We start from the raw sequence: 25,681 nt of genomic DNA on the forward strand, positions 1-25,681 counted from the left end.
CAACCATATAATAAGATTCATGTTTACTTTAATTCTGAGTTCTCAATGTCTTTTTAATGACTTCCATGTAATTAAAACAGAATGCATAATTTGAGGTAACATAATATAAATCAGTTTTGTTTGCGTGATGTTGAATACTGGTAATACATGTACAACGAACTGTTTAAGAGCCTTACATGGATCTGTCCATTTGTTGCAGAACTGTGAGAAACTGGAAAATAATTTTGATGACATCAAGCACACGACTCTTAGTGAGCGAGGAGCACTTCGAGAAGCAATGAGGTAAGTCTGGGTCACCATAGCAACAGTCACAGATGTGGTAAAGAAAGAGTCATTCTTCATTATTGGGGGAACAAATGAGTTCATTGCCACCATTCAGCTCTATTCTCTAAGGTATTAATTTGTCAGTGGAGAGGCTTCCCTTGAGGCTGTACTTTGGTTTTGAAGCTGCATAAATGTTAAGCCTGACTGCACAGTAAAAAATGTAAATGTTTAATTTGTTATTTAAAATGCTTAAGGGGTGCCTTGCTTTATATTTATACTAAACTGTGAGTGAATGAAAATATTGTTCATCTAAATTCTGTAAGTGTTAAAGCAATTGTGCAATGGTGTTTGAACAAACCTGTATTTGCTTTAAATTGAATTTGATTTTTATGTATGTAGTTCCTGCGTACTCTGATTTTATCATCAGATTTATGTGATTTTGGTTTTGATAATGGAATGTAAAAATCTGTTGGGTCCTTTATATGTTGTAGAGATACATATTTTGCTTAATATCTTCATGTTGTTGTACTTAATACTTATTAGAGGATGTTAAAATTTTTCAGAAAATGAATCTTCTGCCATTCTTACTTGCACTGCAGAGTATCTGGGTACAGGACTCCAAAGAAACTTGCCAGCTATAGTGTCTGGAAAAGGGAGTGATTACTATGCTGAAAGGTGGTGGARTTGAAAACAGATTTTTCTAAAGTAACTCAACGAATAATCAGGAAGATGTTATTTATAGTTTTATCTGTGAATCAGAAAATTATAGTAAGCTGCACTTTTAAGGGTTTTGAAATTGGATAGTAAAATGTAATGATGCAAACACAGTGCTTCATCTCACTTGCCTGGTATTAGAATAACTTCTTACCCTTGAACCAATGCAGTAAAAAGTAAAAACAACAACGAACCCCCCTGAGAATCTACTTGAAAAAATAAATACAGCTATTTGCTTTCACTGTGTTCATAATCTCTTTAAATTTATGGATGTTGTGAATGACTTGATTTGCATGACTCTGGCTTTATGTTCATGATGCTCTTGTCTGATGTACAGTGACTGTTTGAGAAGGTATTCTTACCTACAAGTATTCTGAACATTTCAACTACCAGTGCTGCAAATAACTAGAAATAACAGCATTCACCTTTCTAATTGTGATTTTTGCTTTGTACTTGTTTTGCTTGATATGTTTAGGGTTTTCTCCCAATGTGGTCAGTCACCTGTGTACTTAAATCTTGCACATAGTGTCAGTAAATGGAAAGTGATTGGAAGTAATGATTTGGGGAATTTTTGGCATATCCAACAAATTGGATTTCAAGTTGCTGCTGTCCTGCAACACTGTTCAGGTTTGTGATGTTTTGGGATACATGACTCAGCAGGAATAAAATTTTAAAAAACTTGGGAGCTGACAGCTTTTTGGTGATAAACATTGAATAGCAAGGGGAGCTTTGGCATTTCAAAGGTTGTGTTTCTGTTACAAAGACTGTTTAGAAGATTCTCGTGATTCTTTGCTGTGCAAAAGCACTTTACTATCTCATAAATTTGTATCCTGACTATTTCTGCTAGTGTAAAAGCCATTCTGAGAAATAACTATTGATTGTGAAGTGTGACAGATACTGTGAAGTGCTGGAATTCTCTTAATTGCAGTCAGTATTATGTGGTTGGTTGTTTCCTTAGTTGCTTTTCTGTTTTGAGATAAAATACCTGATAGTAAATTTATATTGTGTGTTTTTCAAGTGGCACATGTAAGGTGCAAAATGTTAATTTAGAGAGGTATATGCATGTAGGTGTACATAGTTTCCTAAATGTGTGTAAAAGACACTTGTTATTTTAAGTTGTACAGTTTTTTCAWCTGCTACCCATTTACTGAGTGGCTGCATTTTTCTGTTTGGATCCCAAGATTATCTGTACCTATGTAATTCAAATGGTACATTTTGACAGGTTGAAGTTCACTTTTACTTTCTGTGACAAGCGTGGACATTGGACCAGGCGTAGGAGGATGTAGCTTTGCTGACCTCAGTATTACGAGGTATTTGCCTCCTTTTGGTAAGGGAAGCTTGTAGAGAGGGCTGCACATTGCACAAAAGCACTAAARTCATGTGGGCATGAAAGCAACAACAACGAAAAATCCTAGCTGGATAGCTAAGTGGATGTGTGTGGATCTCAGATGAGCCTTAAGTTGAGTGGGCAGTCTGCCCAAATCCTCTCTGATTTCCCAGAGTGCTACTACTGGTCTGCCAGATGAGAAATACAATRAACATTTTTCCCCAGTGTTCCTGTTTGGAACGAGACCTTCCATTTTAACTTCATCTTTGAGAAAAATGGTCAGTTTAATATGGGTTTCAATACKCTTCTAGTCTATGAGTATCACTGTGCTCTGCATAAACAAATACCAATATCTGAGAAGGGTCTTGTTCTGTTTCCAGCTCTTCAGTATTCAAATTAAGGATTACATGAAAATTATCTTTCTTATTTATGTATATAGATGCATGCAAAATAAACTTTCAGAGGGTTTTAAAATTATCACAAAGCCTATGAATTCTCTCTACTTCTGCTTTATATTTAGTTTAGATTTGGAATGAGATAATGAGCTGATAGTAGTTTGCCATTATTCAGTGTATAAAGAGTGGTATTTTAGGAATTTGATTTACTTGTGATTGCACATAAAATCATAAAGCATTCAATTCAGTTAATGTTTTGCTTATTTTGTTAATGTACTCCAAATGTTTTATTTATTACTATATTTTAATGCAGCTGCAAAGCTGAAGTAAACAATAAAAATCCGTTAGCTTTTTGAATTGGATTTTATAAATGRACAGACTATTGTTTTGCTTACCTTGAATGTGTATATGATATATTAATTGGGTATTTTATGTTCTAACTTGGCAGAAAAATGTAGTTATATACCTATAATGTCAGGTTGCATAAGTAAGAGCACTGATCTTTTGTTAAACAAAGCACAATTTCTTTTTAATATATGATCGCTGAGAAAAATCTGGATCCAAATGATCAGCAAAGCTTCATCTAGAATTTTATAGGAGCTTTTATACTGGTTTTTCTGCTAAAAGGAGGTAAGTATTTGAGGAGGAGGAAGTGGTGCAGCTGAGTGTTGGCATTGGTAATCTTTTCATAGGTGGCAAAACCAGAATTGGACTGCTGCAGTAAGCATTCTTTCAGGAAAGTAGGGTACAATAGACTTGAGTAGTCTTAAAATTAAACAAACACAATAATGAACCCCCTGCCCCCTCAAATTATAAAGTAACTCAGTTATTACTATCAAATTAGATGTTAATAAATTACAAAGGTAAGGTTTAGTGAGTTATTGGGTTCAAAAAGGACAACTTTCAAAAAGCAGCAGACATCAGTTAGGAGGAATTCTGCTGAATCTGTTTACTCTGTGTACAGGCATTTATTGTTATCAAGAGAGAATCAGAGTTGATGAAACTGGGAGGTTGGAGATGGTCTGGACCTGTCATCTCCACATTTATTTGTGTACAAGCAAAATATTTCTGAGCATTCCCTTCCATCAGCCATTTATACATTTTTTTTTTTTTTTTCCAAATGTGGTTTCTGTAGGCCCTTTGCTCCAGCCGGTGAAGGTCCCTCTTTACAGCAGCCCAACCATTTGGAATGTTACCRCTCAGGAGGTGGTAGATTGCTTTTGAACACTGTATATATGTTTCTGTGTGTTTTAACCTGAGTTTAGTGTACATTTCATGAGCCTGGTGTCAGACAAAGGAAGGCATTGTTTCAAACAAAGCTTYTTCTGAGCCCAGTGTAGCAATTGCTTACCCATCAACTGAGTTGGGAAGCCACCGTGGTGGGTTAAGGCAGTGAGCAATCAGCGAGGCTGGTGAGGTGTTAACCCGTAAATGGGTGCTACTCCTAGGTGGATGTGGATATGGTCTGTCTTGTGAACACTGACTGAGTACRTGTGAAAGCTTTGCAAGTGAAAATCAAAGCTGAGTATTTTTTATAGTCTTCTTGTTACTAAAGAAAAATTTAAACATATTTATTCAAACTTTCAAGTGGGAAAGGAAAGTTTGCTTATCTGTTTGAAACAGTATAAAAGATASCAAAGTTCATTTAGAATTTTCTTTTGCATTCATGTATTTGCATATGGCTTTGGATAATATGAACAAGGGAGTGAAGCTTCAACTGTGATTTCCAGTTTGCTAGAAACAGTTTCTGTTAATGATGATATTCACTGTTGTCTTGACAACTGTGCAAGCTGGGGTTAGTAATAATCAGACTTCTTTTAATGTGGTCTAGACTCTCAGATGTATTTGACAAATAGTTTCTATGACTGGGCAAAACCCAAGAAAATTGCAGTGTAAGAATTTCCAAGGTTTTACAAGTATTCATTATTTTGCAGGGTAAAAGCTGGSAATTTAAACACATAAACAAAACAAGTCTGCAGTGCAAACTGCAAACTACGGAGTAACCAACTTGTTAGGCTCTGGCCTGTGATGTGGCAAATACAATTTCATATTCTGGTTCTGAGTCTCAGGCAACTTGGTTTTCCTGTTTTAGAAATTGTCATAGAGCTTTAAAATTAAGAGAAATACAGACATGAAGTGTAAGGAAATAAGGACATGAAAAATGTCATGTTAAATGTATTTTAGCTTTCCTGTATTGTTTTTTAACTGTTCTGAGAGATGGGGTCAATCTCCAGTAAATTGAAAGGGAAGGTGAATTAAGAGAAGTAAAGGCATTGAGGTGCTGGAGCAAGTCTGGAGAAGGGCAACAGAGCTGGAGAAKGGTCTGGAGAGTCCCCTCTCTGGAGAGTCCTGTGAGGAACAGCTGAGAGAGCTGGGATTTAGTCTGGAGAAGAGGAGGCTCAGGGGAGAATTTCCAACTGGAATTTCCAATTGGAGAAGCTCCAACTGCCTGAAAGGAGAGCAGCAAGATCAGGCTGGCCTCTTCTCCCAGGCAAACAGTGACAGGACAAGAGAGCATGGCCTCAAGCTGTGCCAGGGAAGGTTCAGGTTGGACATCAGGAAGAATTTTTTCACTGAAACGGTTGCCAAGCATTGGAACAGGCTGCTTAGGGAGGTGGTGGAGTCGCCATCCCTGSAACCGTTCAAGAAACAACGGGATGTGGCACTTTGTGCTGTGGTTTAGTTGACAAGGTGGTGTTTGATCAAAGGTTGGACTTGATGGTCTTGGAGATGTTTTCCAAACTTAATGATTCTATAAAAGTCACCACTAACCTTGTGTTAGTGTGTTTATTTGGGACTGAGGGAGTAAGTCCAAGTGTCTCCTTTCTACCTTCTTCTATAATTGCACTGAAAAAAAGAAAAAAGAAGAAGGTTCTGATACACATCAAGTCCATTGTTTTAAGTGTCAGGTATAACTCACACGGATAATTTCGTGAAACTAGTGGTAATGCTTAACTTCTGCACTATAGCATGTAACTGCATTGCCTTATATATGTTTTTCAAGKATAAATCAAGAAAATTATAAAATTCTCTGTTTTGGACTTGATTGTGAGATGGATTGCTCTGTTGAATATCAGCTTCATAATAACTTCCCCAGAAATTTCAAAATTTGTCAGCTGATTGCTGCACATACATTGTTCAAAACACTCTGTGTAATTTCTTTTTTTAATTTATGATTTGTAACTTTTTTTTTTTTGGTCCAGTGATAGGCCTGATTATTTAAATGTTACAGGGGAGATCAAGATAAATTAGATTGTTTTCCTTTGAATTTTCCTTTAGTCACCAAGCCAGGATAARCTGACAAATACAACTTTTACTGGCCTAAAATAGTGTGTTGATGATGTTCCTGACTGGCAAATGTGAAAGGATGTTGAGTTTTTTTTGCTGTTCCAATCGACAATGTAGATTTGCTGTTACTTTACATCCGAGGATTGAATTATTACTTGTGGTGTATATAACCAATACAYGTATACAGAACAAAATCATTGTGAGCAAAATAGCAAGCAATATAGTAAAATTACAAAATAAATAACATTCATGGATTTGGAAACTGCATTATAATTGCTACTTTTGTTGATATACTAAAATGTGCTTTAGGCAGCATCTTACTTGAACATTTTTGATAAAATCTTRTATGTTTCTCATATGCTCTTTTTTATGTATTACTGTGACTGAAATTTGCTTTGGGTCTGGTGTGAGTATGGTAARTACATAACTTCTGTATTTGTGTGTAGCATTCCCAAGAAACATTTGAGAGGGAAGAGGAGAAAATAAACCCCACTTTTTGTCACTTCAGCTGAGAAGAGCCTGGTTTTGGTTTTGAAACATTTAGTTTTATGATTTAAAGAAAAGAACTGGATAACAGTCAAAATTTTGCTTTTTAACAAACTGCAGGAGATGTTGTCTGATGTTGGTGGTGAAAGAGATTTTGAAAACCACTGTGACAGATGGCTTACCACAAAGACTCCAAAGGTGGCATGCAGGGGGTGCAGCATTGTACCTTTCAGTGACTAACAGCCACTCATGTGCAAACAGAGTAGAAAATTGCACTACAGAATTTGGAGTTCGCTCCATGGGTTCCCTCTTTGTTACTTTTTAAATTGCAAAATTTTACAATATTTCTGAAATTGCTTTTTTTTTTGCTACCATTAGCATTCAGGAAAGAATGCTCTGGATTGCCAGAGAGCCAATGTATACAACATGGACGAATAGCCTATACACTTCAAAAAAGGTTTTGGTTTGTGAAATTTAAATTAAGAAAAAAAGTACAGATGTGAGTGAAGAAAATTTTCTGGKTTTTTTTACCATGAGCCATGACTTTGTAGATTATTGATGCTTGTTTTTGTGTTTCAGGGCTTTGGATGGTTCAGGTAGAAGGTGTATTGTACCATTTTAAACCTTTCGAAAGTCTGGGATGTACACAGAGGCAGGGTGTGTTGCAGCTTTGGCGGAGAAGTCAGATGTTTTAGCTGAAGATGTTGAAGCTCATGCTGTTTTATTTAGAAGTYGTTAGTTTGATCTGCAGCCAGCCTATTGAGAGCACCACATTCCACATGTATTTAACAAAGCCCATTTCCTACAGTAACTTCCTTTTTGTCTGCAGTCAGAAACCAGACTGTCTTTAGAAAAAATGCTGTTTTACATATATCTGTACTTGTTTCTTTTCAGAGRTTTACTGTAGTTCTCAAAAGCCTGGAAAAGTGTAATCTTTTCCTTCTCCTTTGTGTTGTCCTTGGACTTTCTGTTGCCATGGATGTCTTTGAGTACATTCTCTTTGGAGTTCAGGATACAAAGCAGAGCTAAGGGTTTGAGGTTTGAGCAGAGCTAAGGTTTCTTCATTCAAAACTGTGTTATTAGGTGGTGTCTTTGCATTGTATTTTCATTGTGGCCAGTTCATTATCATCTTTGCTGATTCTGGTGGTGTGCAGATTTGGGTGGGATGGAGTTAGCTTTCTTCACAGCAGCTGCTTTGGGGCTGTTTTGAATTTGTGCTGCAACAGTGTTGATGACATGGGGATATTTCAGTTATTGCTGAGCAGCGCTTGCRGAGTCAAGACCTTTCCTTGCAAGGAGGCTGGAGGTGCACAGGGGAGGGAACACAGTCAGGACAGCTGACCCCAACTGACCCAAGGGATTCCCCAGACCATAKGGAGGTGGAAGAAGACTGGGGTAGACATTCAGTTACTGTGTTTTGTCTCTTCCCAAGATACTAGCCTGCCAATGTGACATGAGTTCCTTGTTTTGCTTTGCCTGYGTGTGCAGCTTTTGCTTTCCCTACTAAACTGTCTTTATCTCAACCCATGAGGTTTGTCACTTTGACCCTTCCAATCCTCTTTCACCAGAAGGGTGTGAATGGGGGCTTGGTGAGGCTAAGTTTCTGGCTGGGGTTAAATCATGATGTGGTTAGAACCCCTTGGTTATAATGACTATTATTAGGTAGTGATACTTTTTTGCTGCTTCAGAAGAGTTCTAACTTTATATCAYACTGGCTGTTGTGGTTTTTGTATGTAAGAACAAACATCCATTTTCCTAGAAATGTTTTTTATGTTGGGGTGAGAGTGTTTCAGAGATTAAACTGTGGGTCCAGCTGTGCCCTAAGATATTTACCTTCCATCAAAATTAATCTGTCCTTCCCCTGTAGACTTCAAAATTTAAATCCTGTTTATTTACTTGAGGCTATTTGGGAGACCAAGAAAAGATTATCTAAATTTAATGTTATAATGGAATCAACCTCTTTGTTGAAAGTAAGACTGTAAAGTGTACTGGACTTTTTTCAGTAAGACACATATTAAGATATACTGGAATCAGTACCACACATTTGGCTAACTAGATACAGAATTTTCAATAAACAATTTTCCATCCTTATTTCTTCAGAAAACAGATGTTCTGTTTTAATGGGAGCTTGCTGTTGAAAAGCTGATGGGCAGCCATTTAAGCCCTAGATCACTTTAGGGCTTTCAGGACACTGCTTAGAGACTTTCACTGCTAGTGCCTAAGGCAAGGCTTTAGCAATTTTACATTCTCTAGGATGGAGCAATGTTAAGATCGCAGGCAACGATTTGTCCAGAGAAGCTGCTTACAGAGTGTGACAAGCATAAGAGGTGTAATGGATAATAAAGGAACAAACTATTCTCGAGGACATCTCCTGCACGTTGAAAGCCCAGTACTGCTTGTCTGGGCTGTGCTTTGTAACGTGCAAGGTGTTGACAGTGGCAAGGTTCTTTGTTGAGTAGACGTTTGCAGAAGGCTTCACTTTGTATGCATTCAGTGTATTTAGGTTGTTCAACCACTGTGGAGCATTTAGTTCTGGCATGGTCCAAAAAATCAAAGTGGTTTGTTGGTTGTTTTGTTTTTTCCCTAGAAAGAAAAAGAATTAGTTTCTTCTGTCAAATAAACCCTGAACTGTTCTAAATATCACCACAATATTGCACCCATTCAAATGAGTTTTAATAATTGATCTGTGAATGGAATAGAATGTAATGGAAAGAATTATAATGTGATTTCCATCAGARTACTTACAAAAGTCTTTATTTATAATCTGATGGTATTACTATGCAATAATTTTTTTAAACCAGTAAGTTGTTTTAAAACAATATGACTACTTTTTAAACTCCTATTTATTAATAGTATTTGGTATTTCTACTATTACCACATTAAAATTTAGTGATTATAATATATAATTTTTTAAATTTAATAAAGTAATTATGGTTGCTATCTTTGTAAAGGCTATTACTTTTATTACTACTATCAAATAATAGTGTTTAATGGTACTGATTAATGCTGCAAATACTTCTTTTACTTTTTTTTTGCCTGCTGAAGRTTTTTCCACAATTGTGGTCATTTATTAGTATTAACCAAGTATTTTCTTTGTAATTGGTAATGTAGCAAAAGAAGAAAAGTATTTTTAAGTTGGTATCTGACAGTAATACCAAAAAGACAAGAAAAAAATTACTCCTTGAGGAGTGTTTTATAATAGAAAAAATAATGTTTACAAAACAATTTCCCACATTTTCTTTTTCTCCTGCCTGATGTGTCTTCCTGTTTGAGCAAAAAAGGTTTTCCTAGTGCCTCTCGCTGCTTATCTGTGTTTTTCTAATGAAGAGCAGATAGACTGGAGCWTGTGTAGAGCAGCTTCTGTTCCCAGAGACCTGCAGGGCCTTGCTGGGCTCATGGCTGGTACATGTTGGGCTGTGCCTCGCCGTATCCACCCCTCAGTCTTCCCACTGCAAATTTGCTCACATGGCAACTGCTGGTGTTGTTAACCCTCTTCTGTCCCAAAGCATAKTCCCTTGTGACTTCTCAGATTAAATATTTAATTGGGGTGGGAATTGTGCTTCTTGTAATTAAAGAACTATACAGAGCTGTTTAAAAATACTTAAACGGGAATGGTTATATATTTAAAAGAGATTCTGGGTCCGTTGAGTGTGTTCCACTAAAGAGAGCTGCCGCAGCATGGCTGGGAACCGCTGGCCACGTGGCTGCAGTAGCCGAAACAGAAAATGTTTTCTTGAGTGCATCCTCCAGCCTGCACTGAGATGCAGCTGCACAATCAGCAGCATCTGGCATGACTTCYCTTTCTGRGCGGTGAGAYGAGTGTAARTGTGTCCTGTGTGGAGTCACACTCYAGCCATGGCCTGCCTGTGAGGTGGCTGCGTGTCACCTCCCGGACACCGCTCGCATCTGTGCGAGGGCTGAGGGCAGCGCGTACCTGCGGGGGATGCACGGCTGTGCCACTGCCCCTCGTGGCACAGCAGTCTTCTGTGCTGGCCCTGGCACAGCTGGCACAGGGAGATGGATGGGGGAGCTGCAGGGACACGCGTGCCCGTGTCGGCTGCTCCAGCCCCCAGGTCTAGGCTGGGAGTAAATGCCTTTCAGGAAGGGTTGTGTCAGGCTTAATGCCAGCTGCTGTGTGGTACAGCCCTCTGYTTCTGGGCACACTGCTCATAGACATGGTCATTTTGGGAGATCTTCTGCTATCAGATATGTAGCCATTCTAAGCACAAATTCTTCTGTGGGCAGAATCATGAGGAAAGGCTGGTTTACACCTCAGAGGAGAGGGGAGAGACCCACTCTTTGCCCAACTGCAGCTGAAATCCCTCATTTTCCTTTCATAATACAGGAAGCCATTTAACCAGCAGRCTCTATACAGAATGTGGTTTTTGCTTTTTTTCTTAGTTGAAACAGATCTATTTCAGTAAGAGTAAAACTAACTYCCTGCTTCTTTGATCAATTTTTATTCCTTTTTTCTACTTAGATACAGTGGGTGAATGAAGTCTTTACCTCTAATTTGGAAAGGCCTGAGTAATCTTTCTGCTATTAGCATTGGTAAACCTTCTTTCTCCTGCTAATATAACAATGTTGTAACATAAAATTTATTTTATTTTAAAACTAAAACTGCAAACAGAGCCTTAAAATGCAACTTCTCTTAATATTTTCTCTTCTATCATACTCATTTAATTCTTGATGTAAACCAAGAATTCATTGCTTTTGTGCTGGGAGCACGAAGCCACAAGTTGATAATGGTAACTCAGTGTTTGTAATATAAAGTGCTGTTCCTGTAGTGTGGTCCAATTACACAATAGTAAAGCAGGGATGTAACACAGCAATGCTGCTTTCCTATTTGTTTCAGTAAGTTTAGCACAGCGGGAAATGTGGCATTCTTCCAAGGTAATGCGTCAAGCTTACAGTTGGATGGAAGTGCAATGGAAATTATTCCAAGACTTCGCATGCCAGCTAATAACTCGCTGAATGTATGCGGCAATTGTCTTGTGAAATGTATTTGATGTCATTTCATTGCAAGGATTTTATATTTTAATTTTGAAATATTATGGTATTCTAGAGATATTAGAGGAAGTTTCTCTGTAGGTGCTGCATTTACAGCATTGTAGTTTTAGTAATCAAATGCAATTTCTGTCTGGGTATAGATCATGTATACTCTTTTTCAGAAATCCKGCTGTATCTTGTGAAATCAGAAAGCAGTACTCTGTTAATTGGATCAAATTAAGTACATTGTTCCACAAAAAAAAGTCCTTTTTTTTGGGAAGAATATATCAAAAATAAAATCTTAACTGAAAATATATGCGTGATATCAACAGAATGTCTCCTTTCTTTTTGAAGCGTGGAAAGTAATAATGTATCAACCATTTGGCAGCTGGGAGAAACCAGAAATGTCAAGGCATCTTTTTTGGTAGTCATTTTGCCGCAGAGGCCTGGGGGTTGGATAGGAATCAGAATTTTTGCAGTTGGTCTCATTCTTGACTAGTTTTCACATTGCTTGAAAGGCATTTCCCAAGTCAGTAGACATCACCATACTCTGTCAGTCAACCCACCACAACGTTCTTAAAGATACATTGATATTCTTTGCAACTTTTTTTTTTATCCCCACTGCGCATTTTTCAATCAGTACTGTTAGAAGAGTATCTGAAGCCTCGTCCTCACAGACATTTTCCCAGTGGTAGTAAGTTTGGGCTTACAATAGGGATAATAATTGCTAGTGTTTAAAGCTTTCCAAAGGTCTTTAGTTACATACAGACCTGCATATATCTGTCTTGAAGCATTTCTGAATGCCTTTGGCAGCACTGATCTAGCAAATGGACAGTTGGCTGTCATTTGCAGTATTTGGTGTTCCAGAGGGTGTGTTTGTTCCAGCTGGTTGGAGTTGTTTCAGCACTGACACCTGAAGAGTGTATGAAAGAAAATAAAGAACAGTGGAGATGCACAGGAGTTAAAAAGCCAGCCATTAGCTTTGGCCCATGCTCCTGCAGGAAGAAGTATTGTCAGGTTTGGGGAAAAATGATACTGAGTTAGCTGAGCATCAAGAGTCTGCACAGGTCCAGCAAGGCAAACTGCAGACAGTTATTAATGGAACTGAAAACGGGGATCAATCATTACTGATATCCCATAGTAATTCGTACTWTTGTCAAAGGCACCAACAAATTATCCATGCAGTTAATGTGGTGAGCTTGCTGACTGCAAATGTGTGTTGTGCGTGTTGTCAGCGTTTAAGGGTCCTTGTGCATGAGAATTGCCTCACACAGTGGGGCGTGAAGGAAGAGTGTGTTGAGTGGATGAGGGTGCATGCTGRTTTGGCATAGGATATAGCATGAACTCCTGGGTCAATAGTGATAATGATCAGAGTGCCTTTCTGATGAATAATTAAGTATGGGGTGGTCAAAATTTTCCTCTCAGCAGTGACATAATTTAGCATAGTATGTGCCAATATTTAATGAAGAGTACACGTTTGGGACTGTCCAAGCTGATTTCAGGCTCTTAAAGCTGTTTTCAGAGCTTTGAAAGCTCTATTTTGGATTGTGGGGAAAAAAAAAAACCAAACCCCAAACCAAAAACCCAAAACCAAACCCTCCCCCCCAACATTTGAACATCGCCTGTCAGGGGTTTTGGGGACAGCAATCACRAAAAGAGGAACAGTGTGAGATAAAGATCAAAACCACAGAGTGACAAAACATGTTTGTCCCTGGATATCCTGGATCAGAGTATCWGTTCAACACCTTGGTTTTCTTTGATGACTAGTGCTGACACTGAGATGGTGCTGCTTTTTCAGTAACAAAACTCCAGCTGAACCACTGAGTCAGTATATYTAACATGCTGTGATTTTTTTCACCTATTTCCTTCCAGACAAACAAACATACAGTGAGAGAAGAAGGAATTACAGTATGCATTTCTAATGCTATGCAAGCAGGCCTGAATTAGAAGTAAAAAAAACCAAATTGAAGTTCTATGAAAATAAATACCATCTTTCTTTAATCCAAAGCTTCATACCTGCTGCTGTACAAAGCATAATGATTGATAATTTTAAACTTGGTGTTTTGTTTGTTGTTATGAATCAGTTATAAATTCCCTCATTAAATTTCATGATTTAATGTTTTCCAGACCTTCAATTATTGTGGCACTGAATTTTCACCAGTAAATTTGTAATTATTTCCAAGCATTGTGTGGCAGTGTTGTCTTTTATATTTAGTGTGGAATACTCCTTTTTGACAGTAGTAGTAGTACAAAATAGTGTTGAGGGTTCGGAGGTGAAAGGATTGTACCACTTAGATGAAGTGAGGATTATTTCTGAAAGCATAACCTATGCTGTTGTTGCTGTCTTGAATATGTCTTAGTGCTGTATATTTCCTTTTATGTRTGAAATTACTACTTGATGCTTAATATAGGAAATTACTTCCAGGATTTTTATACTGCATTTTGGCTGCAGTTGGAACAATGGGTCAGTGGCTCTAAATATAATCTGGTAGTTTGCTCATTTTATTTTACCTTTCTTCCAGTGGATGGATAATGGTCAGTTAATACCTTTAACTATTTTATTAATCTATTTTTTGTATTTAATAAATGTTTTTAAAAAGCAGAGGGGAAGATATTTTCTCGTCATGGGCTCTGATTGCCAAGTTATTTGTATGTAGAGAGAAGATGCTTTTGGTATAATCAATCTGCTGCTACCCATTTTACTGCCAAGCATTCCTCCTCTATGCTAGCGTAATGTTACCTAGGGAACAGCTTAAAGCTGACACATACAGTGGTGCCACAAATTAATTTCACAGTTATCAGGATATAGGGTGATAACAACAACATGAGCTACTGTGAAATTACCATTGTTCCTATTGAGTTACAGTGTAATTATTACTTTTGTGGCAACTATGCAAATAACTCATGTCACCACTGTAGGATGGGATGTGCTTTCCTTTCTCTGATTCAGTACTTTGTGCTTCAGAGACATCTTTATGTGCTATAAACTAGAGCTCTGCTTTGAATTAAAAGCTAAATATGGTTGTATCTTAAAAAAAAAAAAAAAAAAAAAAAAAAAAAAAAAAAAAAAAAAAAAAAAAAAGGTGAAACAGAGAAAAGCAATACTTATGAGGCCAAATCCCAAAATCCTTCCCTTGCAGTCTGTCTGTTACCATGAGGAATCAGGTCAGCAAATATGTGATAATTTAATAAAATAATAATCAAACTGTTACTCTTCCATTATTTCCAGCATGAAAGTGGGAGCCATCCTTCAAAAAGGGAGTTTTGAATTAGTTACTTTTATTATGGGACATTTTTGGGTTWTTTCACTGCCATTTTGGTTTGGTAAAAGGGACAGGTAAAGAGATGTTTGATTGCATTGATTCTTATTGACAGAAAGGAAAAAAAAATCGGGAGCAAGGTTAAGATACTGTTTCTAGTATATAAGATGGAATATATCCCTGGTTGAAACAAAACAGCTGCTGAAGCTTAATGATGGCAGCAGACCAGGTCAGATTGTGTGRTGAAGTTGGCACGGGTGCTCCTTGTAGTGCTTGGTTAGAACCAGAAATGGGTATGTTTTGGGAGCTGCAGGTYAGCTTACATATTTTCAGAAGGGAAAGATCCATGAGGTGTTTTTGGATTTATTTTCCTGTCTGTAGGCTGGGATTTTCAGAAGTTCCTGCAGAGAGCTTGGATGTGCAACTTTATGTAACGATAGATCGCACATAAGAACCTTTCAAAATTTTTGTTCTAGGTTAGTGGCTAATGGTTTTCAAAATTGCTGATAATTCAAGAGCTTTAAATATTTAAATACTAAAGAAAGAATATTTTTGAGATGTGATATTTAGGAAAACATCACAGCTGCTATAGCATGAAAAAAATTACCAAATAAAACTTGATTAACTAAGTCCATTACCAAGTGAAAATCTGTATGTGCAAGATAACACATGATTATAAAAATTGAGAGCAAGATAAATTTCCCTGAAGGACAAAATTCTGATGATGGGCAAGTTTTATTCCTGTTTTAGAGTTTAGTGAAATTTTATTGACAAACAATCCTAATGGAATTATACTGTCTGATTTTTTTCCCCTAATTTAAGTTAATTTATATTTTATGGTATATTAAAAAATTAAATAGAAGAAAGCATTGTCTCGTTTTAGTTATGACTTTTCAGATATGCTTTTCCAAAAGAATGTTTTTTTAATTACATTTGAAGTATTGTTTTAAATTGCAAGTAGCTTCTGAAGGGAATCTGTTTCCTCAGTTCTTGTTTCACTGCATGCACAGAAATACAGAACAGCTTGATGAGCCCGTTTCTGTGAAGGAATAAATACGAACGTTCTGAGGGAGCTTTCTGTGTCCGTGAGCATTTCTAAGATGTCTGTCTGTACTGTATCACTAAGATTTGAGCTGCAATRCTCAACTGCAGTATTTTGATAGCTGTAGTTCAGTAGTTTGATAGCTGTAAGTGTCTCTAGAATTTCTGAATTTTTTTCATTGGGKCAACACAATCTGCTCAGGTTTTGCACTGATGGAATATAGCAATACCACAAAACCTCTGCAACTGATGATCTAGGGAGAAGTAATCACAAGATAAATAAACCCTATGTTATGGCTCATTTAYTATCCATGTGATGAATAACGGTGGAAAAGTATGTGGTAATTAATGGACTGGCTTCATGGAAAGACTCCTGTTTATCGTATGGTTGTTGCTCTTTTTAGTGGTTTGCTGACAAGTGTATTTATTGCAGTATGAGGAGGTCACTAATTAATATGGATATTAGTAAGGCTTTGTGAGAGTACTCTGAAAAATCTGATTGTTTAAAAATTTTATCTCTGTCCCCCATTCAGTTTTTCAGTGCAGTTCTATGAAGAGCTAAGTCAGTATTTGATGCCACATTATTGCCCAGGTGCAGTGATKTTTAACCCATACAAGTTTCATTTGAAAGCAACAGCTTGGGCTTAGCAAGAGTTTTTGGAAAATCTGGTGCAATCCTTGCATACTTTGTTAGGAGTCAGCCTTGTGGAAACAAGTCAAGGAGGTTTAGAGGCACCAGAGGTGCCCATTGTCCCAGTTTTGCAAGGATTGGGGGATCAGGGTGGGTAGTTGTGGACTGTGGGGAACTTCTGCTGCCGGTAGTGATCCAGAAGCAGGAGTCCACCATAAAAATCAAGGGTTGTATTTTGTATAGCTGATGACCYAAACACTGCTTAGGATAAGTGTTTTGTTTATAAGTAGATAAAATAAAATTGTTGAGGGTTTTGTGTTTTGTGTTTTTGTTCTTTTTKAAAGTAATTTTGAACTATGTGGACTTTCGTTAAAATGTAACTACAAGCTGTCATCAAAATTAATTGCATAAAAATCTCTGGCAAGCCATAGTGCAAGAATTAAGARTATTTTCTTGCAAAACAAGTAGTGTAAATTATTTTATTTCTTTTGGTGTTATTTATTTATGGTTTCTTAGCTTTACTAGACAAATGATGGTAATTCTGTGCTGCATGTTGAGATATCTGTTGTTTTAAAACAGCAAGGAAGTTTAGATCTCTTCCCATGTTTTCAAGTAAGGGAATAATCTCAGCTGGTTATTTTGATGGATTTCTTCCCCCTCACTCATGATGACCACTTTCAGCTGTCCTGATGGGGAGACAAGAGTGGGCTTTTTTTGATGTTAGGTAGTTAATTTTGTGCCCTTCTGTTCCTTTCTTTTTTTTTTTTTTTTGTTTTGTCTCCAGTATAGTGTTTAGTAATTTCCTTGTGTCGTACTAGCACTTCACTAGTGAAAAGAGACCAAGCCAAGTCCTGTACTGTAATCTTTCTTGCTTTGCTTATGGAAGAGAAAGGTTGAAGCTTTCCAGACTGATTGTATTTTCTCCTTCAGTCTCTGGGTGACTCATGAGTGGCCTCAGCAGACACAGCCTGAAAACTGAGGTCCAGCCCTGACTGCCAGGGAAGCGAATTAGGATGTGGTAGTTTACAAAGGGTCAAACCCTACATAATAGCTGGGTCACTCTCCTGCTGCATGGTCAGTTTAAACCTCTGAAGTGAGCTCTGTGAGCAGAGTCCTGGGAAGGTCCTTTGACAGATTGTCATGACCCCTGTCACACACAGGCAGCCTAATCTGATCTGGAAATATAATCTGGGCTGTATTATGCACTGTGAGTACAGGTGAGTGGATATGGTGTTGGAATGGTGGTGTGAAAAGGTGAGAAAAGTCCTTTTTCAGRAGCTTCACCGGAAAGGGCGTCAGGACAAGACACCTATTGTTTTCATGTTCTCGCAATTGACACCACTTTCTGCTTCATGSTGTGACTTCTATCCTGGCGAAAAAATGAACCATGTGAGAATGGGGAAAGTTCTTAGTTATGTTTTACTTGATGGAAAGTGAACTTTTAATGTGAAATTTTCATGCCCTGTCCTTCTTGTCACAGGTGCTGACACTGAGAGACRTGGCTATGTCCTTTCTTGGAAAAGCTTTCCTTGAAAGTTCCACCTCTGCAAAATACTTAAAATAGCTTGACTGAAATTGTGTCTCTCCACCAGGTTGAAAACTGTAGTCTTCTTGTTTCAAAATAATAAACCTGCTATTTCTTCATGCAGGGCCACTGAAAATTAACAATTATCATCTGTGCTCTGAAGAATATAAATAGTTCCTCCAGGGAAAAATACATAAATCAGTGCCAAATCTCACTAAATTAAAAAAACAAATAACCTATTTCATTTTGGCAGGGTTGATAATGTTCTGATCCTTGGCTTCAGGGCCAACATATTTTTCTAGGTCTACATAGAAAGATGTTCATGTCATTTCTGCCTCTACAGTAAATAAAAAGCTGGATCAGCTCTCCTATGTTGTCTGTAATGAGTTCCAACTGGAGTACTATCCCTCCATGCTTGGCAGCTTAGGCAGCTTTTCAGTGGAGAATTTTCTCTTTTTCAGAAAGAAGGATTTTTAACCTCTTCCTTGCTCAGAAAGGTACAGACATTGTAACATAAGAGATTATCTTAAAATTAGAAAATACATCAAAGTTTTGAGATTTATGGGCATTAGTATAGTATTTATCCAGAAGACTCATKCACATTCTGACATGTCTTATTTCTTTTTTTGAGAATCAACTTTCAGTTTTGTTCTTTGTTGTAAGATAGAGGTTCTGGCATCCTTTGCATCAAATCAAGCCTGTTACTATGAGTTGTCTCATATCAGCTGCTTCTATATGACATGCATTTCTTTATATCTCATTCTCTTCCCCCTCCACAATTACTTTGCTCAGTAGTCTTTCTTAWTGTTTTTTCTCATTGAAATACTAAAACCTGCAAGAAGTTGCTTTATGATGAAGCATTATGCCTGTCGAATTCACCACTGACCAAAGAAAGCAGCTCAGTAGTAATGATGTTTTAACTGAAGGCAATGTCTGGCATTGTATACTCAATGCCAAATGGGTAAAACTGCATTAGAGCAGAAATGTGATCTCTACCATCATCCCCAGGAAATCATATGTGATTGAGGAATTCCTGGGGGAAGAATGAACCCTTTTCATTGTCTTTCATTCAGATCTATGGCGAGTTTGCTTTGTCTTATTTTGCTGATTTCCAGATTCTCATGGTGGGTGAGTTCCATCTGCTCATGTGTGCTGTTTTACAGCTATAAATTCCCTCCCTCAGCACACATGGAAGACTCAGTAAAGTCCTGAGCACTTTGGCCAACACTAAGAAAGCTCCCACTCTTGCATTTAATTTTAAATGAAGAAAAATTCTTATGCTTAAASAGGAAATGAGCTTCACTGTTTGTACGGCACAGAGCCACAGTGCTTGTGTCCGTAAAGGTAATGTTTATACTGCATGTTGTATTCATGTTGGCTCATGGAAATAGACTCAAGCCCTGGGAATTCAGCTATTGCTTTTTTTGAGATGATGCCTTCCCACCTGGCAGTGACCTGCCCTGAAGGTCATTTGCAGGAAGTTCTCAATGGATCAATCCTAAATTACATCCAGAGACTRCCTCCTAGGAGCACCAATACTCCTGTAGTGCCATGGATAGTCCTGATCTTGTGTGAGTACATTTCTGTGAGGAGTAGGATTAATAATTAATGCATGTTCCCTCTGTGTAAAATAGGATAATCTCTGACAGATGGTGGTTTTTAACRAGAATACTGCAGCAATTCAGATCAGACTAAGCATGTTTTTCTGTTCCTCAAAGCTAAAAGATGCTTACATGGAACTATGTAAAACCTGCAGGGCTTTCTTGTACTCTACTACTAATTTTGTATCACTGATACACTGGATTTTTGTGAGGTTGTAGTAATAGTGGTGGTAGTGGAGTTATGTCAAATTTTATAGCATTATAAAAATATATGAACACTTCCTGTCAGTTGTGTCTCTCTGTAGGTGAACAGTTGAGAGAAAAATCAAATTTCTACCAATAATAGAAAATTATTAAAAAAAGTCAGTCAAAATATTTTGTATCATTTTTACTATTGTGGGTAACRTTAATATACCAAAGTTGGGCCTTTTATTCCTGAAATGTCTTCARTGGTGCTGTTGAGGAAACAAGATATTTAATCAGTTCGTAATATCTTTTTACTGTGACATGCTCCCCAAAGATTTAGAGGTCAGTTTGGGCACCCATCATTACAGTCAAGCTGTGCTGGTCTCCAAGGGAAGATCATCTGTCTCTCTCTGAAAGCTGCAGTGATATACATTAATGAATGTTGGAATGGGTGATGTGCTGTCAGGAGCTCGACCAAAATCAGCATCATGCTGATGTGCTAGAAGGACTGCCTGAGATGCTWTAAACATGTTGTATATTTAGATTTTTCTCATTGTATGTAAACAACTGTTATAAAAAAGCATGCACCATTGCATACTTCAGATGGATGGGTGTCATTGCTTAAATGAAGGCTTTGAATCACAAATGTATGTGCAAGTAGCTATTTTCTTCCATTTGTAAAATAGTCTTCTAACTATTTTCAGAATGAGTAATGTACCATATATAGCACCAACACAGCCTCTATAGTGCTAAGCAGAAATAGATATGTTTATTGAATGCAGCATCTAGTTTGCATCCTAGGAAGTATCCATTTGGACCTTCTTTCTCTGGAAATGTGATTTTTGAAATGCTGCACATCTGTTCAACAGAATATATATATTTTTCGAGTTTATTGAAAAATATATAGTATTTTCAAAGAAATGGACTGATTACTTAGTCAGTTTTTACACTGAGAAAGCTGAGAACATGTGTGAATATCTTTTAATTTACCYGGTCAGATAAAGTACCTGGTAGTTAAGAGACAATGAGGGGGATTATTAAAGTTACTTAGGAGTTGCCACTTTACCTTCCTAAARCCTGAGAGCACCTGATGGCTGCCAGAGTCCTTAGGGTGCACTTCCATTAAAGAACTTCTCAKCACTGAATTCTGCAGAAGGTTTCCAAATAGGCCCTTCCTGTTCCACGTTGATTCAGTCCCTSCAGGTTAACCAAGCCAGATGTGTGGAGGGAGCTTAGAAACTCTCTGATGCTGAAAGCTAAYAGGTTAGAGGTTTACCAAGTATTCCACATGTTTAATATGTGAGTTCAAATCACTTCTCTTCTTGATTTTTGAGTAAATATCTGAATGYAGTGCTTCCACAGCATAGGGCTCCAACATAAGATTTGTGAGAATGGTTGCTATGAAGCTGTTTTGGRTTTTTTCTATTTTCAGATGGAAATGCAGAGTTTAGATTTATTCCCTCATGAGCAAGTGCATAGTGGTAACCTTTGGGAAAGGAAAAGCATGGCTCTGGTTTGTCTCTGAGCACGTCAGATATTTGAGCAGCTAAACTATTTGCACCTAGGATTTTGGTTGGTTTTTGAGAATCTCTTACATATGCCCTTACCTCCTCTGTCCATTCATTTAGTGTGTGTTAGGAGTCTGAATATCCAAGTTGGGTTGAAGAAGTCAGCTTTAGTTAACTTTGGGTCTTCAAAGTCCAAGTCTTGCCTTTGAAGATGAAACAGCAGTCAAAAATATTTCTTTAATACTTGAATTTTGAATTCATGGAAAAGGMGTATCATGTGCCTGAATGATACAAAAGATCAAGCAGTCAAAATAAAAGCTAATTTTCTGAACGAGAGGTTATGCTGCTGAATGTAAGATGTAGAAGGTAGGATATTTTAAAATCCTTCTAAAGTCTTGAAACTGTGAGAAGAGCCAATCTTATTTCTGTATCTTCAAGCCTGACCCTGTAATTAAAATCTCTTGGGTGATTTGAGGAAAGGTAATTCTGATTTGGGTGGCAGTGCAAGTAGGTATATTCAAATTATCAAGATAACTGTAAGTTATCGTTCTAGTCTTGATTGTGTTGAGGTGAATTAGAAACAGCTTAAAGGGACATCATCTAGGAAGGCTTCATTTTAGACTTCAATGCCYCTTAGATTGTATCCACAAGTATTTTTATGTGTAAATTCACGTATCTTCGTTTTGTATATCAAGGCCTCTGTTTTTCACAAGTGTAAGCAAATGGGAGGGGATAACCACAGAGTCTTAAGAGCTGTGTTAGAAATTGTATCTCCTTTAGGAACCCCCAAGAATCTCCCTTCCTTGGGCATATTTGAACTCTTGACTCTTCTTGATTTAATAATTTGTTTCAAAATCTTTAGATGAGAGTGGATCGATAACTGAGTGTCTGCCTGGGTAATTTACTTTGTCTCCTTTTGAAGTAAAATGAGAAGTAGTTTTGTATTCTCTTGWGKTTTTGMATATACACATCTTCTAATACCTTTTATATCRTAATTTCAGTATTAGCATTAAGTCACCAAAATAATTCCTYTGGATATATTACTTGTCCMTGGACCATTGAAGAGAGATTTTATGTCCCWATGTCATCTCTGTTTTAGACTTCTGTGGAAATTTGAAGCAGTTTAAGGAGTGCCTGGGAGATGCTTCYCACTCTGACATCCCTGGAAGCTCTGTAAGCCCTAAGGATTGCTTTWGGTGTATGTTATTAGTTTATAGAATGTGTGGTGTATGTAGCTGTTTAATAAGTGATCATCCCACTGGATCTACTGGACACAGACTGGAAGTGCAATCTGCACGGAAGAGGGAGAACTGTAGCAGAAAGAACCAGAAACACCCTGCAYTGCAGAACCATGAGTGAAAGTGGCTAAAATAGTACAGTAAAGCAATGTTCAGAAAGGGAGAGCTACGTGTGTCCCCTCCACATGAGCTGAGTATGAGAATGTGTGGTAGTCTATAAATGGTGGTAGTCTATAAATTCATTAATCTGTAAAATCTATTCTCTCTAGTTTTGCATATYACCCCATTGAGATCAATGGGTGATTGACTATTACAGATTGACAATTGTCAGATTTATCTGTTGTGTTCACAGAGTGAGATAAAAAAGTAGACCTCTGCAGAGTAAGTTTCATGTGTTTCATATCTGAAAGACTGCTATCAYCTTCTAGAACATCTTAAAAAATCCTAATGTCTGCTGGTTTTTGTTGAACAGTAGTCTGAAATCTAGCTTATTTTTCCTGTAKAAGTAGAATGACTTGTAAGAATATAAAAAAATATGTTAGGTTAGGATGTCGCATTAGTGCTACACTTTTTAGTGTTCAAGTTAGTTATTGTAACACAGTGGAAATGCTCAGAGAGTACTTTCTGTAGAGTTAGGAAGAGGCTAAATACAGTTTGTTTCAAGAACAAGGAATATTTTTCTTGCTGCTCTGATTTGCAGCAAAATTATTAAATATTATGAGACATGCTAGGCTCTGCTGTTATKGAGGTGGATCTGGGAGACACTGAAGGTACCAGCTTTGTACTCTGTTTTTATTTCATAGGATTCTGATAYTGTGAAGTTGAGAGAAACATCAGTACTTGTTCACTTTTTATTATTCCAGATATTCCTGGGCATATTGCTGATGAAAATACATCTCTCATGAACCTAGGTGCTAGGGCTTTGGGAAGGTTTTGAGTAAATAGCAAATGAAAACATGGGAGTGATGATGGACTAGGACTTTGTACCTTTTCTGCCACTGCAGTGTAATTTGTCAATATTAGTGTTTATTTCCATGCACACAAATTGGATGGAAATTAACCTGGAAAAGTGATTGTAATTATTAGTATACCATTGTAAAAGAAATCCTAATGAATATATATCTGATATTTTAAGCTTTTGCTTGCTATTTTTCTGTGGTCATGGTGTGGTGTGGTAGGGCCTKCACATTGGAAGGGCTGTAGTGTTTGCTTTGTACTGACCCTGCTGTATTTACAACTCTATAGCTCACTTTGGGGAAGTTTGTGATACTCATCTTGCGATTGGAATGTGCTGTCAAACAGGAATAAACTGTTGGTCCTTTGTTCCAAGATGGACTGGTGAAGGGTGAATGCTTTTCTGTAGTATCCAGTGTATGTTCATTGGGTTTTTGTATTAAGGTTTTCCCATTAGGGCCTACGATTCTGTGTATAGTTAGTAGACCCACTGAAAAGAGAACAAGGTCATGAAAGTAAGTTTATGTAATAAATATTTTTCAGTTTTTTGGTTGTGGTTTTAAACAATATTACTGTTAAAATTTATGTGTTTGAATCACAGATTGCCATGAATGGTACGATTTTGTTAGTGGTGTATCTGCCACATGAAACAATTGCCAAATCAAGGTCTGTACACGTGTGACAAAATTAAAAGCTTTAAGCACATCTCACCAATGAATCCTGACATTTTTGTCATATGGTTAGGCTGTTCTCAGTACAGATTTTCCAGYGTTGCTTACAGACTGTATTTAAGAAGAGGGAGTGTGGGTTTGTACAATGCTGCTGTCTGGTGCAAGTCAGAATGTGCCTCCTCCTGAGCTGACAGCTGCCRCAGTAATGTCAGGAAGACTCCATGTTGCCTTCCCTGTGGCTTCTCCAGGTGCTGCAATGCCTGAAGGAGGTACAACTTTTACAGATGTTAGCATCTGCACCAGRGTAGGGCTCTGTTGATTAAAACTTGAATAGTCTAACGACCTTATCAGTAATTACCAAAACTACTTGTGTACTGTGCAAGTGACATTTCATGTTACTGATAGGTTCTTTCCTCTCCCTCCTCTGTCTGTATTTTAAAATAAACAAGCTGTTTCTTCTACTAGTAGGAAGCCTGTCATTTCTTGGCTTTTGTTTTTTATGTAGTCAAACTATTGAATGCAGTCAWACTTTGAAAAATAAAAATATTTGGATTAAACTATTACACAGTAGAACTAGATATACATTTGGGGACCACAGCACTTTACAATCCAGGTACGTATCATTTGATACTACATAGAGTAAATGAATCTGTGGGCTGTAACTTGCCTGCTGRATGGACATCACAGTGGATGCATGGTCTACTCTGCTCCCCTGTGASCAATTAACTTGATGCTCATTTTAGAAAATCTGGAAAACATGTCTGTACTCAGTGTTGTAAGTGATGTGTGTTTTCTGTACTCTGGACAAAGTTTGATRTGCTACTTTGTGTAGCAGAGGCTGAAGCACCAAAATTTGKTTCTGGCAAAATGGCTGAASAAAGATGAACCTCATGTRTAACTGACCTWGAAATACAAGAAATACATTTAGCTGTGGTAGGGTAGGATGCAGSTGAGGTTTGTGACAAGTGGCTGTGTGAGAATTGCATGCTGGCAATTCCTTCCCCATCTAAGATGTAGTAAGGAAATGAAAGGTATGTACTGTTGGAGGTAAACAGCTGTCCTGCTTCCAAATTCTTCCTGGTAGCATCTTGTGGTAGACATAGTTCCAGGCAAGCCTAGCCACAGAGAACCACTTTTGGGAGGAGCTTTTCTCTTCTTATGCCACTTCATGTATTTTTGGTAGTGAAGGTCACAGGGCCCTACTCTGTCAGTGTCCTCTGTTAACTGGCAGCAACTTTCATTTCGTACTTCTAACTGTGACTTGTACCTACAATATTCTGTTTTTTATATTTCTTAGCTTTTGTTCTTGATAAATGCATTGTGAAATCTGTGTATTACCTACTTATTTGTGGAAGGGGGAATAACTGCATTGGTGTCCTGCAAATTTGTTAGAAACTCATGCAGGATGTTGATCAAGAGAATTTATTGGTTTGTTGGGTTGTTTTGTTTTGTTTTTTTTCAACCGGGATAGAAGCCTAAGTTCTAGTTTATAATGTAGCTGCTGGTGTTAGGAACAGTTCAACAAGTTCAGAAAATTTAGCTTCTTGTATTTCTTCTGGGCTACCTATAATTTCTTGTAATTTAAGGCTTTTCTACCATAGAA

The 25,681-nt window shown here is 37.5% G+C and overlaps 1 protein-coding gene across 1 annotated transcript in view; it reads left to right on the plus strand.

Moving 5' to 3' along the window:
- Nucleotides 1–25,681, plus strand: part of DPYD (dihydropyrimidine dehydrogenase) — a 326,068-nt gene that overhangs the window by 44,235 nt on the left and 256,152 nt on the right. Inside the window, exon 3 of the mRNA XM_057373372.1 lies at nucleotides 200–282. Within this exon, the coding sequence (XP_057229355.1) occupies nucleotides 200–282 (83 nt within the window). The remainder of the gene's footprint in view (nucleotides 1–199; nucleotides 283–25,681) is intronic.

Source organism: Malurus melanocephalus, unplaced genomic scaffold (genome assembly GCF_030028575.1).
Source record: "Malurus melanocephalus ecotype Western Australia unplaced genomic scaffold, MMel_1.1 scaffold_8, whole genome shotgun sequence".
In the NCBI taxonomy this organism is placed as follows: domain Eukaryota; kingdom Metazoa; phylum Chordata; class Aves; order Passeriformes; family Maluridae; genus Malurus; species Malurus melanocephalus.